The 23,866-nt window shown below is 40.6% G+C and overlaps 1 protein-coding gene across 2 annotated transcripts in view; it reads right to left on the reverse strand.

Annotated features, from left to right (window-relative positions):
- Positions 1 to 747: 747 nt before the first annotated feature.
- Positions 748 to 23,866, reverse strand: part of RCAN2 (regulator of calcineurin 2) — a 92,828-nt gene continuing 69,709 nt past the window's right edge. For both annotated transcript variants that reach the window (XM_052810352.1, XM_052810353.1), the window contains 3 exons: positions 18,223 to 18,396; positions 16,005 to 16,176; positions 748 to 7,960 (listed from right to left, as the gene is read on the reverse strand). In XM_052810352.1, coding sequence (XP_052666312.1) covers positions 7,800 to 7,960; positions 16,005 to 16,176; positions 18,223 to 18,396 — 507 coding nt within the window. In that variant the 3' untranslated portion in view covers positions 748 to 7,799. The remainder of the gene's footprint in view (positions 7,961 to 16,004; positions 16,177 to 18,222; positions 18,397 to 23,866) is intronic.

A 23,866-nucleotide genomic window follows, 5' to 3' on the forward strand; every position in this document is an offset into this window, starting at 1 on the left:
GATCACTGACCTGGCCAGGCTCGTGCAGTAAGGGACTCACTCAAGCCTGGGGCAGTGGCAAAGTCTGGTCCTTGTATCTAAATTTTTTAAGCAAGGGTGATACCTTCCTCACCCCAGCTCTAAGAACTGTAGTAGGGGACAAGGCTCTTTTAGTTGTTTTCTTAATATTCCCCCCCCTCCCCATTACTGTTGTTTTGTTAGAGCTATGAGACTGAGACTAGTACAAAACTGGAAATATATATTGCTGCAGTGATTGGTAGAAGCTGTGTGGATGTGGCTTGGGTACACAGGAAACTGAACCAGACCACGCCTGTAGCACTAAGTTCATCATCTGTTTCCCAACAGTGACCCACAACAGCAGTTTTGGAGAAAGGGGTAAAAAGAAAAAAGCCATTATAAAATTGTACCTGTGTGCACTGAAATCTCTAGTTGGGTGCCCTTCAACAGCAAAGTGCTGTCTCACGCTAATAGTTACTCTCATTAGCTAGGAAAAATAGTACTCACATTTACTGTTGGTTCAACTTTAATTTTGGCCTCTCATCACTGAGATCCAGAGGTCTCAGAAACCACAGTAGTGACCTGCATGCTTCTGCAGTGGCTGGAATTAGTCACTAGAGGGTATAGGTGTATACGGATTTAAGGCACTGTTCTAAATAGCTGGAAATGATAATATTTGCCTTGGATGTAAGAAAAGGCTCAGCTGCTTAAAACTGTTATAAAATGAAAACAAAGCATGGACAAGGAGTCTGCTAATTCCACCAAAATGTTTAATACCATAATAGATTTTCACTGAAGTACAGAGCTAATGTGAATATTTGTACAAAATACGTGGTTAAAAATAGTATTGATTTATAATATATACAGATATGTCACATCTGTGTCAGAAATGCAGACACTTGAATGAAAACATGAGTAATGTTTTTAAATCTACAACAACATACATGAAATATTTCTGCAGCTACCCACAGTAGGACAACTTGCCAAATTGACACTTAAGGATCCGTCAGTCATTACAGATGGCGTTTCTTTCAGAAGTTTCTGAACAAGAACTCTGCTCTAAAATGGATTCAAAACATTTACCTTCATTAACCAAATAGTGAAGAGAACACATCTGTGTGACACTAACGTAGATACAACTTTCTCATACTAGATAAATGATCAATTACAAGAATTTGTTAAACAAGGCTGATTTTCTGGTATATAATAATAGAGAACTTTAATCCTTCTTGCTGTGTACTCTTAACTCAGGTGAGGAAGCCCCTGACTCAGGGGCAGCAAACGGGCCCTTCTTCATACAGCTTTCATTTACATGGGTTTAAATCCTAATGTCTGTCTTAAGGTTCTGAGTATCTTCATTTTTCATTAACTTTGAGGCTGCTCACCCTTCACAGCTTTCCCAGCCTTACTCCAGCAAGAACCTCACTAACAAATGTCTCCAATTCTAGGCTTTGTAGCTGCTGTGTCGGCACACAATCCTATATTGAAAGGATCCATGGATGACTCTTGCTGTAGCCCCAGAATCTCCGTGTAGCAACTGAACAAATTGACAAAAGGGGAGAGACGAATTAAGGCTATTTTTCAATGCTTTCTGAGCGTCTCTGCCGTGGAGGCATTCGGGGTTCGTGCCCTTCAGTCAGGAGTGCTGCTGCTGCTCTACCTCTAACAGTGCAAGCTTCCCTCCCCTCCATGCCAAAGCAAATATACTCGACCCTTCGACATGTGGGAAGGAGCTTTTACAACACTTCTTCCCTTGTAATTTTACCTCTGAATGCCGCAGTCTACATGTATTTTAAAAGAGAGCACAGCTCACGTTAGAAAAAACATCTCCTTTTAAGAGGAGGCTAGGATATTTGAATGCTGCTGTACTCCCCCCAGAAGATGTGCTAAAGCAGGAAAAGCAGTGTTGGGTTTTGGTTTTTTGTTAGCATAACTAGTTATTCAAGAGCATTGCATGAGGATGAGTATAAATTAGGGTCTGTCTGGGACTTTAATCCATACCTGGTTTTGCCTTTTGGTAAAACAGATACAAAATATGATTTCTTAGGCAGACAGGAATCGAGAAAATGCAAAGGTCTTAAATTCATCCTAGTATGTGAGAGAAAGTCTGAAGTGGCTAAATGTTTAGTGGTAGAACATTTACGACTAAAAAAGGAACAAAAATAAATTTAGTAAAGGTTCTTTAGAGGATGCGATCTGAAAGCACTGTAGCTTTAATCAGGATATCCACAATAACCTACTTGAATCCCCTCTTCCATAGAAAGCTTGTTCCAGCTCCCCATATTCGTGACGGATACTGTCTTCAAGCAAGCTGTTCGCGTAAGTCTATCTCTAACACCACCAAACTGACTACATTCCATCATCGGGCAATAAAATACTGAAGGACCCAACCCCTGTGAGCTGCTGAATCCATTTTAAAAAGTTGGGCCAATCATTGGGGAGAGAGTTGCTAACTACAGACCCAATTGCAGAGCTGGAGTCTGCTCTGCACTTTCCAACTCGTCCTTCTTAAATCACCGTTTCTTTTGCTTTGATTGTAACTCTTCAGGAGGAAAAAAACGAGGCTGCACAAGGAACAGCAATAGCCAGACTATCAGTCGTAAAGTGTAGAGAGCCTCAGCTGTAAGTAATCAAGGCATGAGCCATGGAAGCCTCGGGCCCCTGCTGCAGCTGGGAGAAATACTTTTAACTCCCATTATTCAGTATTGTGCAGGGTTAGGTTGCATGTTATCACTTGCATGCACAAATGCCCAGTATAAATAAATATTGCCTATCTGTGTGTACAAATTAAGTGTGTACTTAAGTTACACACATACAGTCACGTCCTCAACCAAAGACCAGTTTGAGATCCTCTGGGACATACAGCTCTCTACCATCCACAACTGATGCCTTGAAGCTTATTTCCAGGTGCTGTGTCGAGTGCCAAGCAAGACGCAAGAGCCACAATCGGCATGTTGGTAATGCAACATTTCAGTCCGATCAGGTGAAGAACCTCACTGTAGTTGGGAAAAGCTCATTTGCTGCTCAACAGTGAAGAATAAATCAGACCTCCTGTAGTGCATTTTACCTCTCAAGTATTCCATAAGAAGATGACTATTACTTTTTCTAATCAAGACACAGAGGTCAAGGCCTGTCTTTTCAAAAGGAATCAGTAAGCTCAGAGCTTACATTTCCAACGAGACTTCTTAAGCAGATCTAATTTTCAGAATCATGAACAATGGTCCTTTGAAAACTACGTCTTTTATGCCACACACCCAGAAAAAAAAAAAAATCATTTTTCCAAATGCAGATCTCAGTGATCAAATATAAGAATTTCACAAGACAGTTCATCAGCAAACTCATCTCCTGGTTTCCAATCCTTTGCAAGATCCAGTACAAATTGACACAAGAGACTACAAACAATTAGTTTCAATTTTTGTAATAATTAATGTTAATAGAACTTTTTCCCCAGCCTGGATGGTAGCTGGATGCTACAATGTTTCTTATTCAATCACTCATGCCCACTGTATTTACCCATTATTACAAAAGCACAGTAAGAACCACATTAGCTGTCAGGGATGTGCTTTTGCTCATCAGGGACTGTGCTGTGTTCTTTTTTTGCACACACCTAGCCAAATCCACAGCAAACCAGTGCAAGTTCACGTGACTGTGAAACTGCAGCAGTTTAAAATGGAACACGGCATAACCTGCCAATACGAGGGCTATTTTTCCCCCCTAATTTCTACTGAAACAGTTTGACCTATGTCACCCATTTAAGCATTTTCACTTCTGCCAGTTGAGAGCGCAGTGGTATATACCACACTAGTCAGTTTATTAATAGAGCTTAACTCTTTAAATGTTGCCTTTCAAAATGCCAACGCAAGCAGAACACAAAAATATTGTTTGCCATATTTATTTTTCAAACTAAGCTCTGAATTATACAAGTGTAAAAGTGATTAATTAGCCAATAGCTTTTTAATACTCCTATAAAATATGACTAAATAGAATATTTCAAAAGTATGTACAATATAATGGAAACGCTAACATAATCTGTCACAGTGCTCAGACATACCACTGTAATCAAGTCTTGCAAGATGGTTCAGTCCATTACTCTGTACAAAGAACAGTCTTTCTTTTTGCAGAAAGCCTTTTCACTGTTGCTGAATGGGAAGGAGGGGGAAAAAGACCAAAATAAAAACAACCCACCTCTCCCACCCTATTTAGGATTAAATAAATGTTAAACAATTTATGCACGGGGCACATTTTTATAATATAAAGCACTTCACAATAACTATGTCTGTAGTCTTGTTATGGTTGAGGAAGGGATGCTCTTGCTGTGTTTTCTTGCTGAAAACAAAGTGTACTTGAGTGTGTACGTATACGTTAGGAAGGGGGGAGTTTGTACTACCTTGTCTTAATTACAAAAATCAAGGCCACAGAAATTCTTTGTTCTTTTGTTCCAAAAGAGCAGATTCCAAAATACCCTTTCTACGTGCGTTGTCAATGTTTTCATCCTTTTAACTGTACTTAGGAAGTCATTAAAATTTCGATTTCGTATCTTAAGAGGTCAGAAAGGACAAGCAGGCAGCAGGCAACAGAAACAGCAACTGTACTCCCCTGATTTCCTCCTTCCATTTCCAAGCAGCAGCAGGAGCAATGTCCACCCAGAAGAGGGCCCCAGGGCATCGCTGCCAGCCGCTCCCATGGGCGCCTGCTTTGGAAAGGAAATTAAAAGGACTCCGTCTGTGTCACTGTGCATCAGAAGCTGCAATGTAACACAGAGATTTCATTCTTATTTATACTATTACGACATGAGAGAATCTACTTTAGCACTGCGGACACCCTGTGAAAAGTGCAAGTTAGAGGGACTGAGTTCATAGATGCTACACAATAGAAAATTCCCACTGAAGTAAGTAAGGACTCTTGCCTGTGAATTACTGAATTAAATAGGGCAGTTACTCTTCCAGATGGTCAGCGTTTTTTTGAAAGAAGCCTTTCTTCTGTGCCAGGCAAGAACCAGCCTTTAGCAAAATACCAGGTTCTCTTTAAGTCGCAAATCCTGTTACTTTTATGATGGGGACATTATTCCATAATACCTGAAACATTTTTCCTTGATGACCGTTATTTTATCACATAAAGGTGATACATAAGCTTTGACCATAGTTACAACAGGCTTCTTTGAGTTTTCAGGTTTGTAGTTGTGTTTCTATTTCTGTGCTTTAACCAGTGGGCCATGTTCCACGCCCTCCTGGGTAGTACTACGTAGTTTTGTGAAGACAAAGAGTAGTCATTGAAAGGGGCCTGTTTTTAAAAGTCTGAAAATGCACTTTGAAGAAAGAACATTTAAGATCCAATGCTTTAATTTGCAGTACAGTTTTACATCATTTGAGGCCAAAGTCCGTAGTTCAGAACCAAGTCTCCAAAGTTTGAGTACATGGATACAAGGACTAGATTCAGCCTCCAACACTTCTGCATGGAAAAAAATCCGGAGCATCAGATTTGATTGGAGAAGATGTCTGATTGCTTACATCAATTGAGGATGTGGCCAGTAAATTCTTCCATACAGCATATATCAACAAAAAATCTTAGGCGTTTAAATCTTTCTCTCCCTGTTTATACACCCATGGACCTTAGCGTTCTGTATGTTCTCAAAAACGACAGTGGTGTTACTCCTGAAATACTGTAGGTGGCCTATGACGGTGTTTTCAACAGGAACATCAGGTTATAGTCTTAGGGTAGTAAGTGACTATTTATTGAAACCATTTCTAAATGCATCACTGAAAAAATAATTGAAGTGAAACCTCTAAGGAGTTACTTTAGACAACTTTACACAGATATCATGAGGATACTAAAGCCCCATTTTTTGTTCAGTCTCTGCTGTATTTAATGTGCTTCTATTAGTGTAACACACACACGACGATGTCCATAATGCAGTAACAAGTATCACATTATAGATATACGCTAAGTAAAGCACTACATCTCAACAGGAATATTAGGGGCCTGTGGTGGTCGCAGAATGAACTATATGAGAATGCTTAAGTCCTCATTCTCAGAACGTCCTTCACCGTGCACGTTGAGAATGGCATCTCCTGTCTTCACCGACAAAGCGACATGCTTTTCTTCCTGGAAGTACTGGAGAGCCAATACCCCAGCAAGGGGGACTTGACTCTGCTGAAGCTTGTAGCCTCACTGCTAATTAAGGGTAGAATGGAACCCTCCCTCAGAAACCAGATCATTAGATTTTATGACAAAAATCTTGATTACAGAACCTAAGCTGACTTTTCAGATCCTAGAATGAGCTTCCAAGATGTATTTACTTATTTTAACTTGTAAAGGATTTTAAACTGTGGAATCTCACTGTGCCATTTTATAGTCACTTTTGGGAGTACAGCTGCAGCTAATTAGCTTAAAAATCCCACCGTATCTTACACATATGCTCAGTTTTCTGCAGTATTAATTTCAGTGGAACTACTCATGTGCATAAATTAAGCGCATGCTTAAATATATGCAAAATCTGAGCTCAAATGTCTAGAAAATATGTTCTCAAAAGGACAAGTATGCATAAAAAAAAAAAATCATCATGGAAGGTCTGCCAGACAGGGAATCCAGTATCTGCCTGCTGTCAGCCATGATGAAAACACAGAACAATTTTTGTAACCCAGTATACATTGCAAGTGAAAGAAACATGCAGGACAGAGTGAAAAAAGGGGATTCAATTGCATGCAGTCTAATTTCAAGTGTGTAATTATGGTCCTGTTTTCTTTGGCCTAAAAAAAAGAGAAAAAAACCAACAAAAGAACACCAACTAACCTCTTCTCACCTCCACAAACCCAAACTGCATACAGCTCAAAAAGGGCTTTAAAGCACAGGAAGTGGGGAAGGAAAAGGGCTGAATATTAGAGATGTACGAGTAATTACTAACAGTTTCAGGGCTATTCAACACACCACTAGGAAAGCATTCAGCCTATATCATTACTAGAACTTACAGCTATGACAGAGAGCAATGAATCCCTCCTTAAATAAGCAGTCAGTTTCTCTTTCTGCCTCAAACTCAGAAGTACCACTCATACCTTTATGGAAGATAAAATGACAATCCCTGTTGATATTCTGGCTCCCTTCTCCTTAGAGAGAAGGACTGAAAGACACCAGACCCTCCAGCCAGCTGCTACCTCTCAGCCCAGAGAGCTCTGTCTCACATCCCTGCCACCATTAAGGACAAGTTTACTCTACAGCTGTTGGTGGAAGAGGGTGTTTTTCTGATGTTTCTAAAAATGTTGCAAAGATAGTATTCGTTATAGAAAACTGCCGGGGGATGAAAAGGCCACCAAGCTGCTAGTAGATTAAAAACAACACACATGCCCCCCTTTAAAAAAAAAAAAAAAGGGAAAAGACTAAGGTCTGGTGGGGAACTGAGGAGGTCAGAGGAGCAGGCTGCTTGATGAAGGGCAATAGCAAGTATTCTGGGAGTTTGACTATCAAGCCTGCTATCAGCCTAATTGCCCACCCTGAATGATCTCTCTGGTAGTAGTGTTTCAGCATGCAAATTATAGCTGTGAAAAAATCCTCAGACGGAAACCCTCCCTTGTTTCTTCAGCCTTGTTTTGTCCTTTCCAGAAAAATCTATTAGTTGGTGTGTGATATGGTTACATAAACAAAGATCTTTTTCCTAGCCCTTTTATTACATAGGCTTGATTACTGTAAAGGGATTTCAATGAGTTTAATGTCTGGTACTCAAAAGGCAATGGCTGCCTTTCAACGAAACAAAGCAAACAAAAACCAAGAGCTGTGCTGGAGGAGAGAAGTGCTGCTTCTGCCGGAGAGGCTCAGTTAGATACAGGAGGTGGCAGACCAGGGCGTCGAGTTTGAATGATTTTTGGCTTTGGAGAATTCTTTGGGTCCTCGTCTTCTTCCATGTCGCTGTCACAGACATGCACTACCACACTGGGAGTGGACTCTGTTCCTGCATGCAGCTCATATTTCTCCCCTGGAAGCAGAGAAAAATAGTTAGATCAAAAGACAACAGTCTGAGTAGCAGTGCAGACCATGGTGCTCTTGGACTGCAGAATACTCCTGTACCTGGATAGGGCAGATGAGCGTGTGCTGCTCCTAAATGTAGGTGAGGGCAAGCATGGCTAGACAATATCAGCTGTCACAACAGATTCTGGGGATCCTGCCCCTGGGGGGCAGTGATCATTGGTCTGTAAGGCATAATAAAATACCTTGATGTCTATAATGGTGTTTTGCACCAATATTAGTGGCCAACAGCACTGAAAAAAAAAGTACAAAGAGGAGAGAGAACACAGAAGTTCATGGCTAAGAAGAGGGACTGGAATCCAACCTATCAAACATTTGGTCTGAAGTCATGTCACACCTGTTGGGTTAGGGTTATTCTTTTTTTGTTGTTATTGTTTTCTTTCAGTCTAGCATGGCTCCAGTCCCATTTAAAGTCCACTAGATTCTGCAGCTTGTTGCCTCCAGACAGACATCAACACTTGGTCCAACTGCTCCAGAAATAAAAAAATACATGTATCTGCTCCAGACGGATTTTGAGATTCAAAGCTCTTTAGCTGAGACTGAAACAAATTTTGTCTCTACAGATGAGACTACAGAGTACAGTCTATAAATGCTCACTAGCAGGCCAAATGCTTAAACAGTACATTAGATTTTCTAAGTATACATTCCTTATTTAAGTCTCCACCCAGTACTCCTGTGAGGAAGATTAACATGGCTTAGGTGGTTACTTGCAAGAGTCCACAAGCACACAAAGGAAAATCAAGATCAGGCATTGGACTTCCAGTCCTGCATTCAGTCTGTTGGCACTACATGTGTTTTAGATTGTACACAGGATGTAAATAGGTATTGGTTATTAAATTGCAAGGAATTAATTTAAGACTGTAAAGAAAAAAAAGTCCCAACGGTGACATTTCTGACAGGATGACTAGGTCTTTCAGACATGACAAAGACCCATTTGCAGCACTGAAAACTAGAAACCATTCCAGATACTGCGCTTGCCCCCCTCTGGACTATTTCTCATCACTCTCATCTCCAAGACCCACAAGCCTCAGTTAAATTGAAATAGGCTTACAGTGACCACACGCACACCTGATAGCTTGGATTTTTCTTTGTAAGACTGGTCCAGAACCACTGCATATTTCCTGAAAAATATTGCTGAGATGACGAAGGTGAGGCCCAATATACCTAGCTGACCTGTATTCGTGGTGCAACAGCTCCTAAATGCCTGCCATCACTGGCAGAACCTGGCAGGGCTAGGTGTTGTACGATGAAAGTGAAATGGCGGTCCCTACCCCAAAGCACTTGCAGTTTGCTCATGTTACTAATTTGGACTTTTATTTACTAGCAACTTTGTGGCAGAGTAATTCATGTGAGGAAGGGGTTGCAGGTTTGGCCCTGCATTAGCACACACAGTTCTGGGACTGTCATCACATGGTATTTGTGCTGACAAATTCTTGGTTCAAATAAGACCGGGTGGCTTGTGACTAGACAACATTCTGCATTTTTGCCTAAAAAAATAGTAAGCAACTAGTGAATAATAGCTATAAGTCAGGCATCTTGCTGTGAGAAATATTTTACTGCTGTGATACCATTAATGTTGACATTTAACTGCTCTATTTTTAGCAACCTTTCCTCTGAATCCAAATTGAGCAAAGCATTACAGGTCTTGCTGATAGGCTAAAATATAAAAAGAGAAATAGCTTGGTTGTGCTGCATTGAGAAATTATATGGTTTTTCTTTGCCTATTTTCCCTCCGGGCTTCAGCTAATTTCTCAGCTATGGTCTGACGTCAATGCTGCCAACCAGCACCGAAGGCTACATTGGTCACTGTCAGCTACAAGCAGCTCTGCAGTGCTGCACACACACAATGCTGGGCCCTTTCCTCATACACCAGCACCGTGAAATAAATCAGATTCACTGCCCTCTTAAAAGGTAATAATCCCAGTTCAAATGCCACATTCTTTTACTGTTCAAATCCTTCCCAGAAGGACTTTTTCTGCTGAAAAACAACAGTGGAAATAACTACAGACACAAGGAAAAAATATTCAGATGCCTCTGGCACAAGTAACTGCAACAGCAATTAATGTCACTTTGCAAATCAAAATGTGATGCACTTATAAATCAGGTTTTTAAGGCATACGGTTATTTCTGAGCATAAATGAGCTGCAGACTCAGTTCTGTACTCACAATTATTCATGCCTGCAGAACTGTGGTTCAAGCTGCAGAAAACCTTTTTATGGCTGAGCTAGGAACAGGACAACAATAACTATGGGACTTTTATACAGCCGTGTCTTGTTCCTAAATGTAACTGTTGTTTGCAGAAAAATACTAGGGTAATAAGTACAAAATAAAAATCCAATAGATAACAGCCAGATTACCCCTTCCTTTCTGCTTTTTTCTATATTTTTTTTCTTTCCTCTTAAACAACACTGCCAGCATAAAAAAAAAAAAAAATTGAGCTAAATCTGCAGCAGTTAAGCTAGTGGAGTAATGGTTGAATCACGGCAATCGAGTTAGGTTTACAAGACATACAGGTTGTCCCAAGCTAAGAGTAGCAAGTCAAGTTAGCATAGTTAAGACTCACCAACTTCTGTAGTTAATATTACTCAAGCATTTCTCCAGTTATCTCATTCAGCTGCCTCTGATGCTGCCTCCTTTGCATTCTCAGGCCTTACATTGCCCCACCGCTCCTGCTTCTCCCGCTTGCCTGGAGAACTCTTACAGGCTAAGCCAAAGGATTCTTGAGGAGAGGTGTCTTTCTCCTCCAGCAGTCTTTGGGCTGTCTCTATCCCTTATTATTAAGTTGTTTAAATATTCACATAAGCTGAGATAACAATGGAAGCTCACATAAATTTACTCAGAAAAATATCACAAAATTTACCAAATATGCTCGAACATCTAAACTCTGCCTTCAGGATATAATGTAGGGAAGAATTCAGCTGTGGCACCTCCACCATATAGATTTGTCAGAAAAGGTTCCTAACCCCTGAAAATAGCAGCGATGTCCCTCTATTCATTTGCTTCACATAAGAAAAAAACCAGGAATTTGAAGTTTCACCATTCAACAGTGGGCCTAGCTGCTTTTATGTCACTTGGCACTACCTTTTGTGACCACATTTACCACAAGCAAACCCACAGCCTCAGGTGACGCAAATAAGATGACCCCAAGAACAGCACAAAAGCAACTTCGGGTATTTTAGAATTAAAAATAATGGCATGTGATTTTCTATCCCTTTGTGAATCAGTACTATGAACTTTGATGGTGCATCTCTCATCTAATGAGGCACTTTTGTCCAGCAAAGAGTATGTTCATACAGTTAATTAATAATGAAGAAATGGTAATGATACTGTGCAGCTACCTCCTCCCTGATTCTGACTCATGGTAAAAGGTTAATGGGTTCAGAGCTGTCCATTCCATGTTAAACGTATCATTAGCTTCATAAAAATACCTTCCCCTTGTAGTCCCTTCATCCAAGTGCTTTACAAAAAATATGGTACAAATAACAGGTAGTCCTTTGTATGGGTGCCTGTTTATGCCAGAAGAGCTACAACCCATCCCATATAATACCTCTGCTGCATGGATCTGCCATACGCAATATGGAGGAGTTGCTCTCTGGAAGCCCATTACTGACGTTTGCAGGCGAAGGGGCACCCTCCTCTCCGGGCTGGCAGAACAAGGCAGAGGGAGAGCTTTCTACTACACCCAGCAGCTCTCCTGTACCCTGCCCCTGGTAAGGGGAGGGAAGGGCAGAAGCAGGCACAGAACACAGGGAAGAGGAAGGGCAGGGATGGAAAATTTTATCTATCACCCATCTGCCTGCCCCTCCACCCCCTTTTAATCCTCTCTGGAAGTCATCTGAAGTATTTAGTATTTCCTTTGAATCAGTGAGAACAAACATGAGAGTTTGAAAACGCCTGGGCATAGAAAACTTGCCGTGCGAGACATGGTTTGAAATCCCTGTGTGCAGCATTTACTGGGCAGGGTCCTGCTCTTCCCCGTTTTCCCCTTCCCTGTGCAAGGGTGAGCCAAACCCAGGGCGGAGCAGGGGCAAGAGCTACACATCCTCCTCAAGAAGCCCAGCTAGAGCATGGCAGGAATGGCTACCTCTTAATGGCTCAGAGACAAAAATGAAACCCTGACCCAACCCCTCCTCTGACCACTAATCATTTGCAGACCCAGCAGCCAAGTGGCACAGACTGTTGCAGGGTCTCCTTTGTATCCCAAGAGGTACCACTGTGGACCTAAGAGCCATCACGTGTAACACTTCAGAATGGTGCTTTCATAATGTGAAAAATGTATTTTCCATGACCTGGAGTGTAGCCTGAAGGCATTTAGGAGGTGCAAAGCCTGCTGGAATGCTGATGGAGTGGGAAATGTGGAGAGAACTGAAACTGGTACAAATTTGTCTATATGGGCTGCTGGAGATGGTGCCCAGCCTGCACTGGTTTTCAAATAGTGCCTGAAATTGTGGAGGCGAGCGCTAAGTGACAAAGGGAGAAATCGCACTGGGGAGTGCATGGAGCAGTTAAGCGCTCAGGACCCTGACCTACATTGTGTGTTATTGCATAGCGCAGATCTCATCAGTGGAGCCATGATCCGTGAATCAAAGCCACGGGAGAAAGGCAATTTGTCTGGGCAAATGTTGTGTGGGCAGCAGGCAGAGGCTGAGATTGGCAAGGGGAGGCCAGGGTGGCACCTGGGACCCTGGGGAAAGGCACTCTGAAGAGTGCGGACTTAGAAAGTGAGGGAATACAGGGCAGTCTGTCGAGAAGAAATTGGGGTAACAGGTTTGAAAGAGGCAATGGGGGAAGGAGGGAAGAAATATGCAGGTTGGGGGTAGACAGGGAGGGGGTAGGACTGCTTTCCAGAAAATAAGGACTTACTCTAGTGCCAGCAAGATGGTGATGGTTCGTAAACTGTAACTTTGAGAGGAGCAGCTCTGCTGTGTACACATAGCCTAGACCTGGAGATTCCCCCCCTCCCCCTTACAAACATTTCTCATATAAAATTATTTCCTGTATTCCTCAGTGGGATGAAATTAAGACCTTATAAAATGTTATGGAAAAGACATGAGGGCCTACACGAGCCAACAGCTTGGTACATTGCAAGCGTTCCTGTAGGAAAGAGTTAGGTCCAAGTCAGGCCAGGCAGAGACACAACCTGGGCCTGATAGGCAAACAGCCAAACTACCACCCTAGTTCAGTGCAATGCCTTTGTATCTTCATCAGTATTTTAAACTACTGGAAGTTTTCTTGACAATAGAAGTGTTCTTCATCAAAGAGATTAATGATCATGCTTCTTTATTTGCAATATATTGAAAAAATTGTAGGCTGGTGGTCAGAACCAGGCACAGTCACAGTTGCTGGCTCTGACAGGTCTACGGCATTCCAGTCATGCCTCGTTTAAAGCTCAATTTCTGCATCTGCAGAAAGTGAGAATATACATCAATCAACCAGAAACTTAATTAAACATACCATGGTCTTCCCTAACAAGTAAACGCACCCTTACCTGTCTCAATTTAATGTCAAAGGACCAAAAGACAGCTTCCTTTTGTGCACAGCAAAAAGAAATCTTTCCGTTAGACCTCTCGGATGCCAGACAGTCATTGCTGCAGCCACAAGGCTGCAAAAAAACCCCCCAGAACTGTCCCAAAACTGAGCCTGGAAAAAGAGAACACACAGCAAATCTGTTAACTAGCTTCCAGCCTATTCATTTTACTCTGGAGCAAATCTCCCAGCCTTTGTGCCTAGGGACAGTTTTAGTCTCTAATTTTGTGGCTATGATGATTATGGCAGCGTACTGTGAAAGATGACCTCTATTCATGGAATGGGACAGTAGCATGGGTCTGTGTCCAAGTGGTGTATCTTACATTCCCGCAAAGTAGGTCAGTAAAACTCATCTTGTACTGAGGACATACAAGAAACTGTTCACTATTTACATGCTTAAATGAGTTTTCCTGGTCCTCAGATATTAATCTTACCAAATCAGTGTATTTAATATAGGAAAGATTCCTCACAAGTTAAAGACATAGAAGTTGGGCTATAACATTCAGAGTTCCATAAACAACTATGCCAGTGAGTATTTTTTGATAGCTGACAAACCATAGTTATATTTTTTAATTGTGTTTTTTGAATGAAAAAAAAAATCTAACTTAGCTAAGACTAACAGTGTCATTTGATGTACAGCAGTATGTTTTACTGATGTGATACTGAGAAATGAGTTTTGGTGGGATTTGTTTTTCAATGAAATTCTAAACATAGTAAATGCACAACTGAGAACTGCAACACTATTTTAAAACCGCCTCTGCAGTTAACTAAAATTGATCTCTCTAACAAGAGCTAAAAATAGAAAGAAGAGAGCACACAATGACTTTTCATATTGCTCCCTGCAGGCTCCTTAAATACGGGTGAATATGACCTTCACGCAAAGCTGTCCCAGAGTGTGGGACAATGAGTGATATTTCACATTCCACTGCTCTAGAACAGGAATTGATTTATTACCCAGCTAGCTAGGGAATTCGTTTACATGTTTCCATTTATAACACTGCTGCATCAAAGGAAAGAAAAAAAAAAAAAAGAGGTTTTGTTTTTCTTTTATTCAGCAGTTTAGAAGCAAAGCATCAATTCTGGAAATAATAAGCAATATAGTACAAAGTGTTACACCTGACAGCCCTTTTCTATGGGCTTTCCTGCTGCAGGGGAATAAAACACAGGAATCTCTGACGTTCTGCTGATACATATTTTCCCCCTGTGAGAGATCCCATGTGAAAAAGATATGAGGTGATCCTGCAAACCTTGTGAATCATGACACATCTCTTCCTGCACCCCATGCACTTCAGCTCTGGCTTACTCTGGTGCAGTTACACAAAAGCCCCAGTGATAAGACGTCTGCAATTGGAAGCTAGTCTTAGAACAAGACAGCAGCATCTTCAGTACAGCTGGGGAGAAAAAAAATTCTCTCATCCCACAAGAATTTCAAAAATAAACCCTAATAAATTTTCATGAGCTCACCCCCAAATGTTATTAGATTGGATCTGAAGTATTTTATTTCAATATGAAAATAATTTAACAAGCTATTTTTTCTTATGGTTTACAAATGTAAATTAGACAATTTCTAAATGATACTGCTTAGACCTGGAAGTGGAACCTTTTCCATTTTGAAAATTTTAGAAGAGGATGCTTCAACAGCTTTGAAAGAAAACTATTTGTAAAGATGACTTAATTAAATCAAAACTAATCCTCTCCTGTGAAAAGTTTTGGTTTCATCAGATGAGCATTTTCTTAGGGAAAGGATTGTTTTGAAAATCCCAGCTAGCTTCAATTCCTGGCATTAGCTGAAGATGGGAACACAGAAGAAAGTCTATCTACATTATCCATTAACATCTATCCTATTTTACTAGAGGCTACAACTTATCCCATTCCTTCTGCATACAGTTTTCAACAGAAAATGGGCAGTCTCAACAGAGCAATCCTGCTAGGATTGGGGAATGGTAGTTCTGTCTCGACAAACTTGTTAACGTGAGAGATTCTCCACTCTGGTGGAGATGCAGTGATGCCTAAACACTTGATGAGGTATTCTGCATCTTGGAAAGCAGTACCAAGCAGATGTGATTTAAAACAAAAACTCCTCAAGTTCATGGACAAGCATTTGTCCAGTCCCCACATAAACCATCAGTTGTCTCATCTAAGCACAAATCCAAGCACAATAAATTGTGTAAACAAGCTCTGATCTGCTATTCAATCAAATAGCATTCACTAGCTGCAGATACGATCTAATTCTGTACACACATACGGTAAAACTCACGCTCACGAGCTGCAGATAGGATCTAATTCTGAACATACATATGGTAAAACTCATTCTTAAGCAAACAACCAGTTGACATGCATCAACTTAAATCTAAAGCTTTAATGCAACTGACAGGCTTTACCTCAACGTCCTCTACAGTTATTCTCTACACTGCTATTCTCTCGTCTGCTTTTTCTGACACATTTTCACACAAGGACCAAAAGCTTACCTGGTCCTAGCTTAGAAACTGCATAAAGGAGGTCGTAGTTGATGACAGGTGTTGCATCATCTATTGGTTGCCACCCTACAGGTGGGGAGGCTGGAGGCGAGATGAGAAACTGTTTTGCAGGCTGTGGTGGTGCCAAATGAAGCTTGTCTCCATCTGTCTCAGAGGTCTGAATCTTTAAAGCATAACAAATGCATTGTTTAGTATAGGATGGGTAAATGGAATGATTACTCAAATCATACACTTCTAATACCAAATGCCACCCAGGCAGGGTTTCAGCGTCAGTCTCAGCAGAGAAGGCCTGGAGATGAATTTCATCTCAACCTTACAGATGGTTTCTCTACAGTAAATACACTGTGGGGGGCTGTTATATGAGCAAAGCTACAATGTTTGTGCCTATTGTATACGTTCTATGAGGATACATGCAAGGCTTTGGTATCCACAGCTGCTAGTTCAGAGATTTTTGAGGCCGAAAAGATATTGTTGTGATCTACTGGCCTAAACTCCTAAATAAAACCAGACATTAAACAAGAAACCAGTAACTCCTGCACCAAGGCCTTATCAGTAATTTCAGAGAGGTTCCTGAAGATTTGTTTTCTTTAGCTGAAGTGATAAAGGAATCTATCATGTTCCTTAGTAATTTGCAACTAAGTGTTCTCATTTTATTTCCATCTTAAATTATCTAGTTTAATTCCCGCTTTTTTCTGATATATTAAAGAAGTCTCAACATGAATTATACTACAGCCATACCTGAGCAAGTGTACAACCAGCTCGGGCCCAGAAGCCATAAACTGCATTTGCATGACAGCAAGCCTGAGACAGCACCCTGCTGTACCACAATGGGTTTTGCAAAGAGCCAGTTTGGGTCTTTCAACTCCATGTTCCCCAGAACTCCTAGTTCTGAAGTGCTTATTGAGTCTGGCTGAGGCCCATACAAACATACACTGCTCCAGACACTGTGCTGCTTCCACATACTCATTCCCCGGACACAGCTAACAAGCTCTTTTAAGACTGCATGTACTGGAGAGCATAGTGCAGATACCTAAACGGCTTTGCAGGAAATCAGCTTAGATATGGAGACTAATCACTATTCTGCACATTTTTCTTTTTCTTGTGTTATCCTAAGTTTCCTATTAACCTCTTGATTGTGCAGTTAGTGTGAAATGATTCTGAGATCTGCTTAACAGCAGGTTTGGAAACCTTTCAGAAAAAAATCAGAGCCAGATCTAGGAGATTAAGGCATATAAAATGATTGAGGTAATTGTCAACACCTAAATCCAACTGTAAGATCTTCTGAACTCATCTAACCCATTAAGCATATTTCACAACTGTAGTTTCCCATGTTCCTGAGGTTCTGCTCTGCCTAAGCTCAAAACAGCTCCTATTCTGACCAGGCTGTAGAGGCTCAAAATGTAACTGCCTCCTAGGTTTGATCGATACCTTCAAATGACGCTGCCTTTAACCTAAGACCTCTGAAGGACCAATCTGGCAGCTTAAAGCACACTTACATTGCTTTTAAGCACTAGTGAGTATCCCATAAGCCGCAGTGTCCACAGCAATTTATTAAAATACATTCAGAAGAGGTTGTGGTCGGGTTCTCAACCTCCCTCACCTTTCTATATCCTGGCTGGGGCCTAGTACTCACCCAGGCTGTGGGAGATCTGGGTTCTCTCTCCCTTGGCCAAGAATTGAACCCCCATCTGACACTTCCAACAGATGGATATAATCACCTACGCTCCCAGACTAGGGGTGTTGTTCTCCCCCACCTTCTCCCTTTTACTTGAACTTAATAGAAAATTCACACATACATCCAGTAAGTAAAAAAAAAAAAAAAGGCAGGAGGAAGCCTGACTGTGGCTCAGGGTTGCAGTCAAATAATTCAGCCCTACTTTTTTTATGAACTTATGATACTTTACATTACTGCTTTTTTTATAGCCAGTTTAGAGAGTTACCCACAGAAAATACCCAATCAGTTGTAAAGCAGTTCTAAGCTATATAACTTCTGTGTGTTGAATAAGCAACTTGGGTCCTAAGTGGTCCTTTAGATTTACTGAAGACCCACTGGGCAGGTACAGCTCAGGCAACATAAGGATGTTTGAGTAATCTTTTAGCAGAGAGATTGGGCATGGGAGAAACCTTTATCACTTTTATTCAGTGTTACTGCACAATGTTTCTATAAAAGCTATGCACTAACGTAGAAGTAGATACCAGATTTCATTACCTGTGCAAAATACAACTTTAACTTCTTCCCTCTGAACTGTGTTTCATGCAGCTCTATTCTGGCACGAGCAGCTGATTTGGGACTACTAAAATTTATCCGCACACGCCTGAAGCTTTTAAACTGCTGGAATGTCACGCAGTCATCATAGGCACGGAACAAGCCTTCAAATTTTTCCTGCAAATGAAAAAGAAATAATGCTGAAGATTAACTTTGTGCTCTGTCACATCAGTCTGTGCCCAAGGATAATCTGAAACCTGACAACAACTGTTTAACTAGGAGGTTTCAGCCTGGGGCCTTTGGGGGTGGGTGTCCACAGACTAATAAGGGCTCTGTAAAAAGACACTAAGGAAAGTACTGGTCTGGAAGTGCTGAACTCTGCAAAATGTTTGGGGGAAGGAGTCTTCAAATTGAGAACCCAGCAGCTATTGAACGTCTCCTAAAAGTTGAGCAAAACTGCAACAGTGACTTATGAAATGAAGCTGAAAAGGGCATATGACTGAAAAGACCAGACAACTGTGGTCTTATCTGGACAAAAGCAAACATTGTGCTGAATTACAATGGAGTCAGCAGACAAAGTCAGGTGCACTGTAACTGCGGGTTACATTCACATCAACACTGCAGGGTCATTTTGTATTGCATGTTATGTTTTTCTGGATGTTTTGGCATTTAAATACTTAGTGCAGATACACACTTGTTCCTTGAGAGTTCCTGTAGCAGCAGGGAAAAAGTAAATAACTGAAAACAGTGACCTGTCCCAAAGACAAATTTCAGGCTTAAAAATGTTCAGCTGTAGAACTCCATGTTCAAAAGCGCATGACACAAATACGGATATTTCAACATTGTAGAAGAAGGGTCTGAAATGTACCACATCTATGGACCTAGAGATCAGCAGAAATTCAAGGTACGTTAGCAGCCTTGGAGGATCAGACTCTCTCTGCAATTTCTCTGTAAACTATGTGCACACAGCGGACTAGCTCCACATCATCAAATAAAACCAGAGTCCTTAAATCAATTCTGACAGTTGCACAGGTCTTTTCATTCACACAAGCATAGATTCATAAAATGTTAAGACTGAAAGGGAGCCGTTATCATTTAGTCTAGCCTTTGTGCTTACTCAGTTTTTAGACTACCATCCAGTGAGTCTCACATAAAGTCCTAGTATCTTAACTACTGCAACCCAGACTTGAAGTCTTAGAAGATGGATAATCAGCCAGAGCAAAGCCCCTTCTTTTAAGAGTTCTTTAACCTGAAAAAAACGGTGTTTGAGATGATTGGCCACACCATTTCACACACTGAGGGCTATTATGTCAGGTGTTTGCATAATTACAGTAACCTGACATTTTCTTTGATATATCTGCAAGTAAGCACTTCTTTCCTTCTCATCCAGGAAAACAATTTCTTATCCCTTAGAGTGGATAATTGGTAGAGGCTGCAGAAAGATGAAACAGAAAATGCAATTTATGTAATCTCATCAATACTTCAGTTCTCATCTGTTGATCTTACAAGCAAGACAAAGAATCCAGAACTACGTAGAAAAACGTATCCTGAAGCACAGTGAAGCTGCATCAGGGAGCACTAATAGCACTGTCAGCATGATACATTTGTTAAAAAGTTAACTAGGAAAACAGACCAGTTTCGTGGCAAGGAGTATTAAACACTAATACGCATGTGGCAGATCTCCTTTCATTCACTGCCAACTCTGTGGTCTTCTTCCCCATAACTGATAGTCCATCTCTGGCACCCTTTCAAAGGAACCTCCCTGTGGTCTATTAAGCTTTCATGATTTTCATTTCATTTTGCCTGACCTCACTCACCTCTTCCTCTCACCACAGGAGATACTTTGGAGGAGGGAAAAAAATAAAAAAAAGAGAGGAGAGAGCTCAGTGGTTTGGTTGAGGGTGAATAAAGGCACGCAGTAATCCCACAAACAGCGTGAAGTTGATAGGTTTGTACAAGCCGGTCTAGTCATACCACCTAATGTTCAAATTGCTGACATTTCACACCTGAGTTATGTTTTTTAACTGCTTTGCTTACAGTTTTGCAAAATTCCATTTTCCTGAGCAGAACTCTACATCCAGTGACATTTGTATAAAGGTCAGCCAAAAGCAGCAGTCATCTCAGTCCTGTCCTGCTTGGAATTTTGATGCTACAACCTTCACAATGACCAGGGAAAGAGGGCTGGGGGAAGGGAGAGAAAGGGACAGGGGACCAGCGTATAAGGAGGACTTATGCAGCGTTCAGAAACATGCAGTAGTGTGGATAATCTAAATAAAAGATAATAGTGACTAACTAATTAAAGCTTATGTCTTTATGTTACCTATATTACCTATTTCAGACTTCTTCAATTTTTTTTAAAAAGTACCTTGAAGTAAACAAACTTAAATACATAAATATATATATGAGAGAAATCAAGGTATTTATATATATACACATACATACGAGAGAGAGAGAGAGAGAGAGAGATGATCAAGGTATTGTAATAGAACTCACATAAGCTAAAAATAAGCAGCAAGGTGAACATTTCCTAGTCCCCTGTAGTAGCTCTCAGTTTCCCTACAAGTCAACAATAAAAAAAAAAATCATAGAAATTCATCATATAAAAAAAGTATTTCACCAACAGTGGAAGAAACCATGCATGGACTTGTCTAAACGCTAGGAAGTAAGTATCTATTACGACTGACAATTTATTAGGAAACAGATTCTCCCTGTATCAACACAGCAGTATTTTCTTGCATCGGCCAGTCCTGCGTGCTGGCCCTCTTTTTGCACAGCATATATGACAATGTGGAACCTAGATCTTCGTTAGGGGCATAATGCAAAAAGAAGGGAGAATGAGATTTCAAATGTGGGTCCAAGAACAGCAAGCACAAGGAATGTTCTGGGCACATTTCTGGACAATACTGAGATGTACTCTCATTAGGCACGGAAAGGGACAGATGGGAATATCTCTAAATAAAGCTGATTAAGTACTGGACGCCAAATGTAATACTGGGAGAACATTAAAGCACTATGGACTTTATTCTGCTTACTTTTCAATTTGATACTGGAGCAGCTTTAGAGATCCAGCTTTGATTAACACTCCTAAAAATGCCAGGGGGGAGGAGGGGAATAAAGCCCTCTATTTGATATTAATACAGGGCAATCTATCCACAGTGGAGACACATCTACTGCACTGACTCAAACTGCATCTCCCATTAAAAAGATTCATACATCTGAATTTTTCTACATTTTCAGCTGATAATAATAATGACCTCAGCAGAGGTCATTAATCAACTGCAGTTAATGGCCCTCAGCTGCATCTTGAGCCTCCCAGCTTGATATTAATTCCCATATGTCTTAATTGCTATTGCCTGTGACTTCTAATATCTGCTGAATGTACTTATCTCAATAAAAGTCTCAGAGTCATTCCAACCTCTAAGAAAATGTATCATATACATTTTAAAGACCTAAGCAAATTCCATCCCTTTCAAGTTTTGCGGCTAAATTATTCAAGACTCATAATCCCCTCAATTCAGGACTTTTAAAGCGCTTTTAGGATTCAGTATTTTTAAGATGCTTTTAGAAAATAAGTCTTCAAACTTTCAGAATACTTTGAAAACTCCTGAAAAAAAATAAAGGAACATCCAAAGTTAAGCAGCAGTGTTGCTAATCTTAAAAAGTCAAAATGCATAAAGTCATGAGCGATGCATTTATTTCTAGGATTTTGGCATGTCTTCATCCATCCCAGGTATGTCTCTGTGAGACCCAATTAATGGTCTGGCAAATGTGAGTAGCCTTCATTTGACCAATACTGCAGAAGCTCTCACTTCTCCCTCCTGGGCTCCATGGCCTCTCTTCATCTCACTATTTCTTTGCCCAACACTGGGCACCTTTCCCCAGTTGTATCCTGTTACCTTCCATCAGCTCCCATCAGCCATCATTCACCACCTCTAGCAATTTCTAGAGTTCTTTTTTTTTTTTTAATTAACAAAATTAGCACAAAGTAGGAACATACTAATTAAGGCTGCTGATTACTCAAGCTTGATTGTTATCATTTACGACAGCCAATGCAGAGGACAAACAGAGCACCATCCAAGGAAGAAATGAGCATTGGAGTACAAGGGCAAAGCTGTGCACTCATGGACTAAAAACTTTTTTCTACTACTAAATGGGAGCTCACCTGGGAACCAAGATCCTATAAGTCACATGATAGAAGTGATGAGTGAAATGCAGCCATAAGGAGGCAAACAAAATACTGGATGCATTTGGAAAAGTATTTCTAGTAAAGCAAGTAAAGTATTAACAACATTATATGGAGCACTGTTACACCTCATTAAAGATGCAGGTTTTGTTGCCTGTATCCCAGATGGATTAAGCCAAACGGGAATAGATTCAGACAAAGGCTACAGGGAATGAACAACTTACTGAAGAAATGAAAATGCTTGGCTTATTTAGCAAAACAAAGCAAAGCCTGAGAGGACATGGGACAATCATCAGTAGTTTACCAGAACTGTACAGAATAAAGACAAAGTATACTGTATAGACTGGAAGACTATGTTGGCATGAAACGAGTGGAAACAATTGGCATAATAAATAGGTTTAGGCTAGAAGTTAAAGAAGGTTTCAAACATCAGAGTAATGATCCAGAAACAACCTTCCAATTACAGCAGCAGTGGTGAATGATTTTTTTTTTAAGATTGAATTTGGTTAGTTCATGTGAGGGACTATGACAAACTATGGACACAACAAGCATTGTAAAACATGACTGCCTGAATTAGCAAGTGAATTGGGTTCTGACACAGCAAGTTCCTGTGATTTATTTCCAAACATTTCTTTCATGAATAGCTCCACTGGTATTGTGTTCATTCAGGACAAAAGCCAAGGCCTAATTCAAATCAGTGGAAGTCTTTCCACAGACATCAGTGAGCTTTGGATTAGAGCCCTAGAACTCAGAACACAAATTACATTTTATTGTTCAGTGTGTTTACACTCATTATCACCCTTGTTACACATTTGATTTAGGAGATGGCTGTGATTTAAAACTTTAGTCTAATCCTTTTTCCTAGAGTTTTGCAAGCAAATAAAGCAAGCATTTTTCCCATTTTAATTTTTCTTGTTCATGTATATAAAAGATAATCCAAGCAACCAACTGCATACAATAGGGAAACTGAGACATAATTGACAATTATGAAATCTGTTTTCCCTGAAATTCGTTCTGTACCAGATATAAATTTCTCTGTAAGAAATAAATTCATCTCAGTTCTGTTTCCACATAGCCACACTGGTTGCAACACTGCAGAAAGATGGAATTTCACAGAACATATGGAGGCCATGCACCAAAGAGTCTTCTAACAAAAACATTCTACCAACAGATTAATTCCCCATTTATAGCAAAGAGGATGGGCATACTGGTTAATTCTAGGCGATATAAAGGAGTCACTAAAGTGGCACACATTTTTAAAAAAATAATAATACAGAAGCCTAGAAAATATCAGCTGGAAGTAATTTCAGGAATGGGATATGTCAATGCCACATGAAAGGTACTGTAATGACCTAGTCTGGATATTGTGTATGGCTTTTCTCATCCAGGATTAAGGAAGGTGGAGGCAAGCTGGAAGAGCAACAGAAGACGACTGCAAGGATGATCAGAAGTGGTGAGCTTGTT

This window comes from Harpia harpyja, chromosome 15 (genome assembly GCF_026419915.1).
Source record: "Harpia harpyja isolate bHarHar1 chromosome 15, bHarHar1 primary haplotype, whole genome shotgun sequence".
NCBI classification, from domain to species: Eukaryota; Metazoa; Chordata; class Aves; order Accipitriformes; family Accipitridae; genus Harpia; species Harpia harpyja.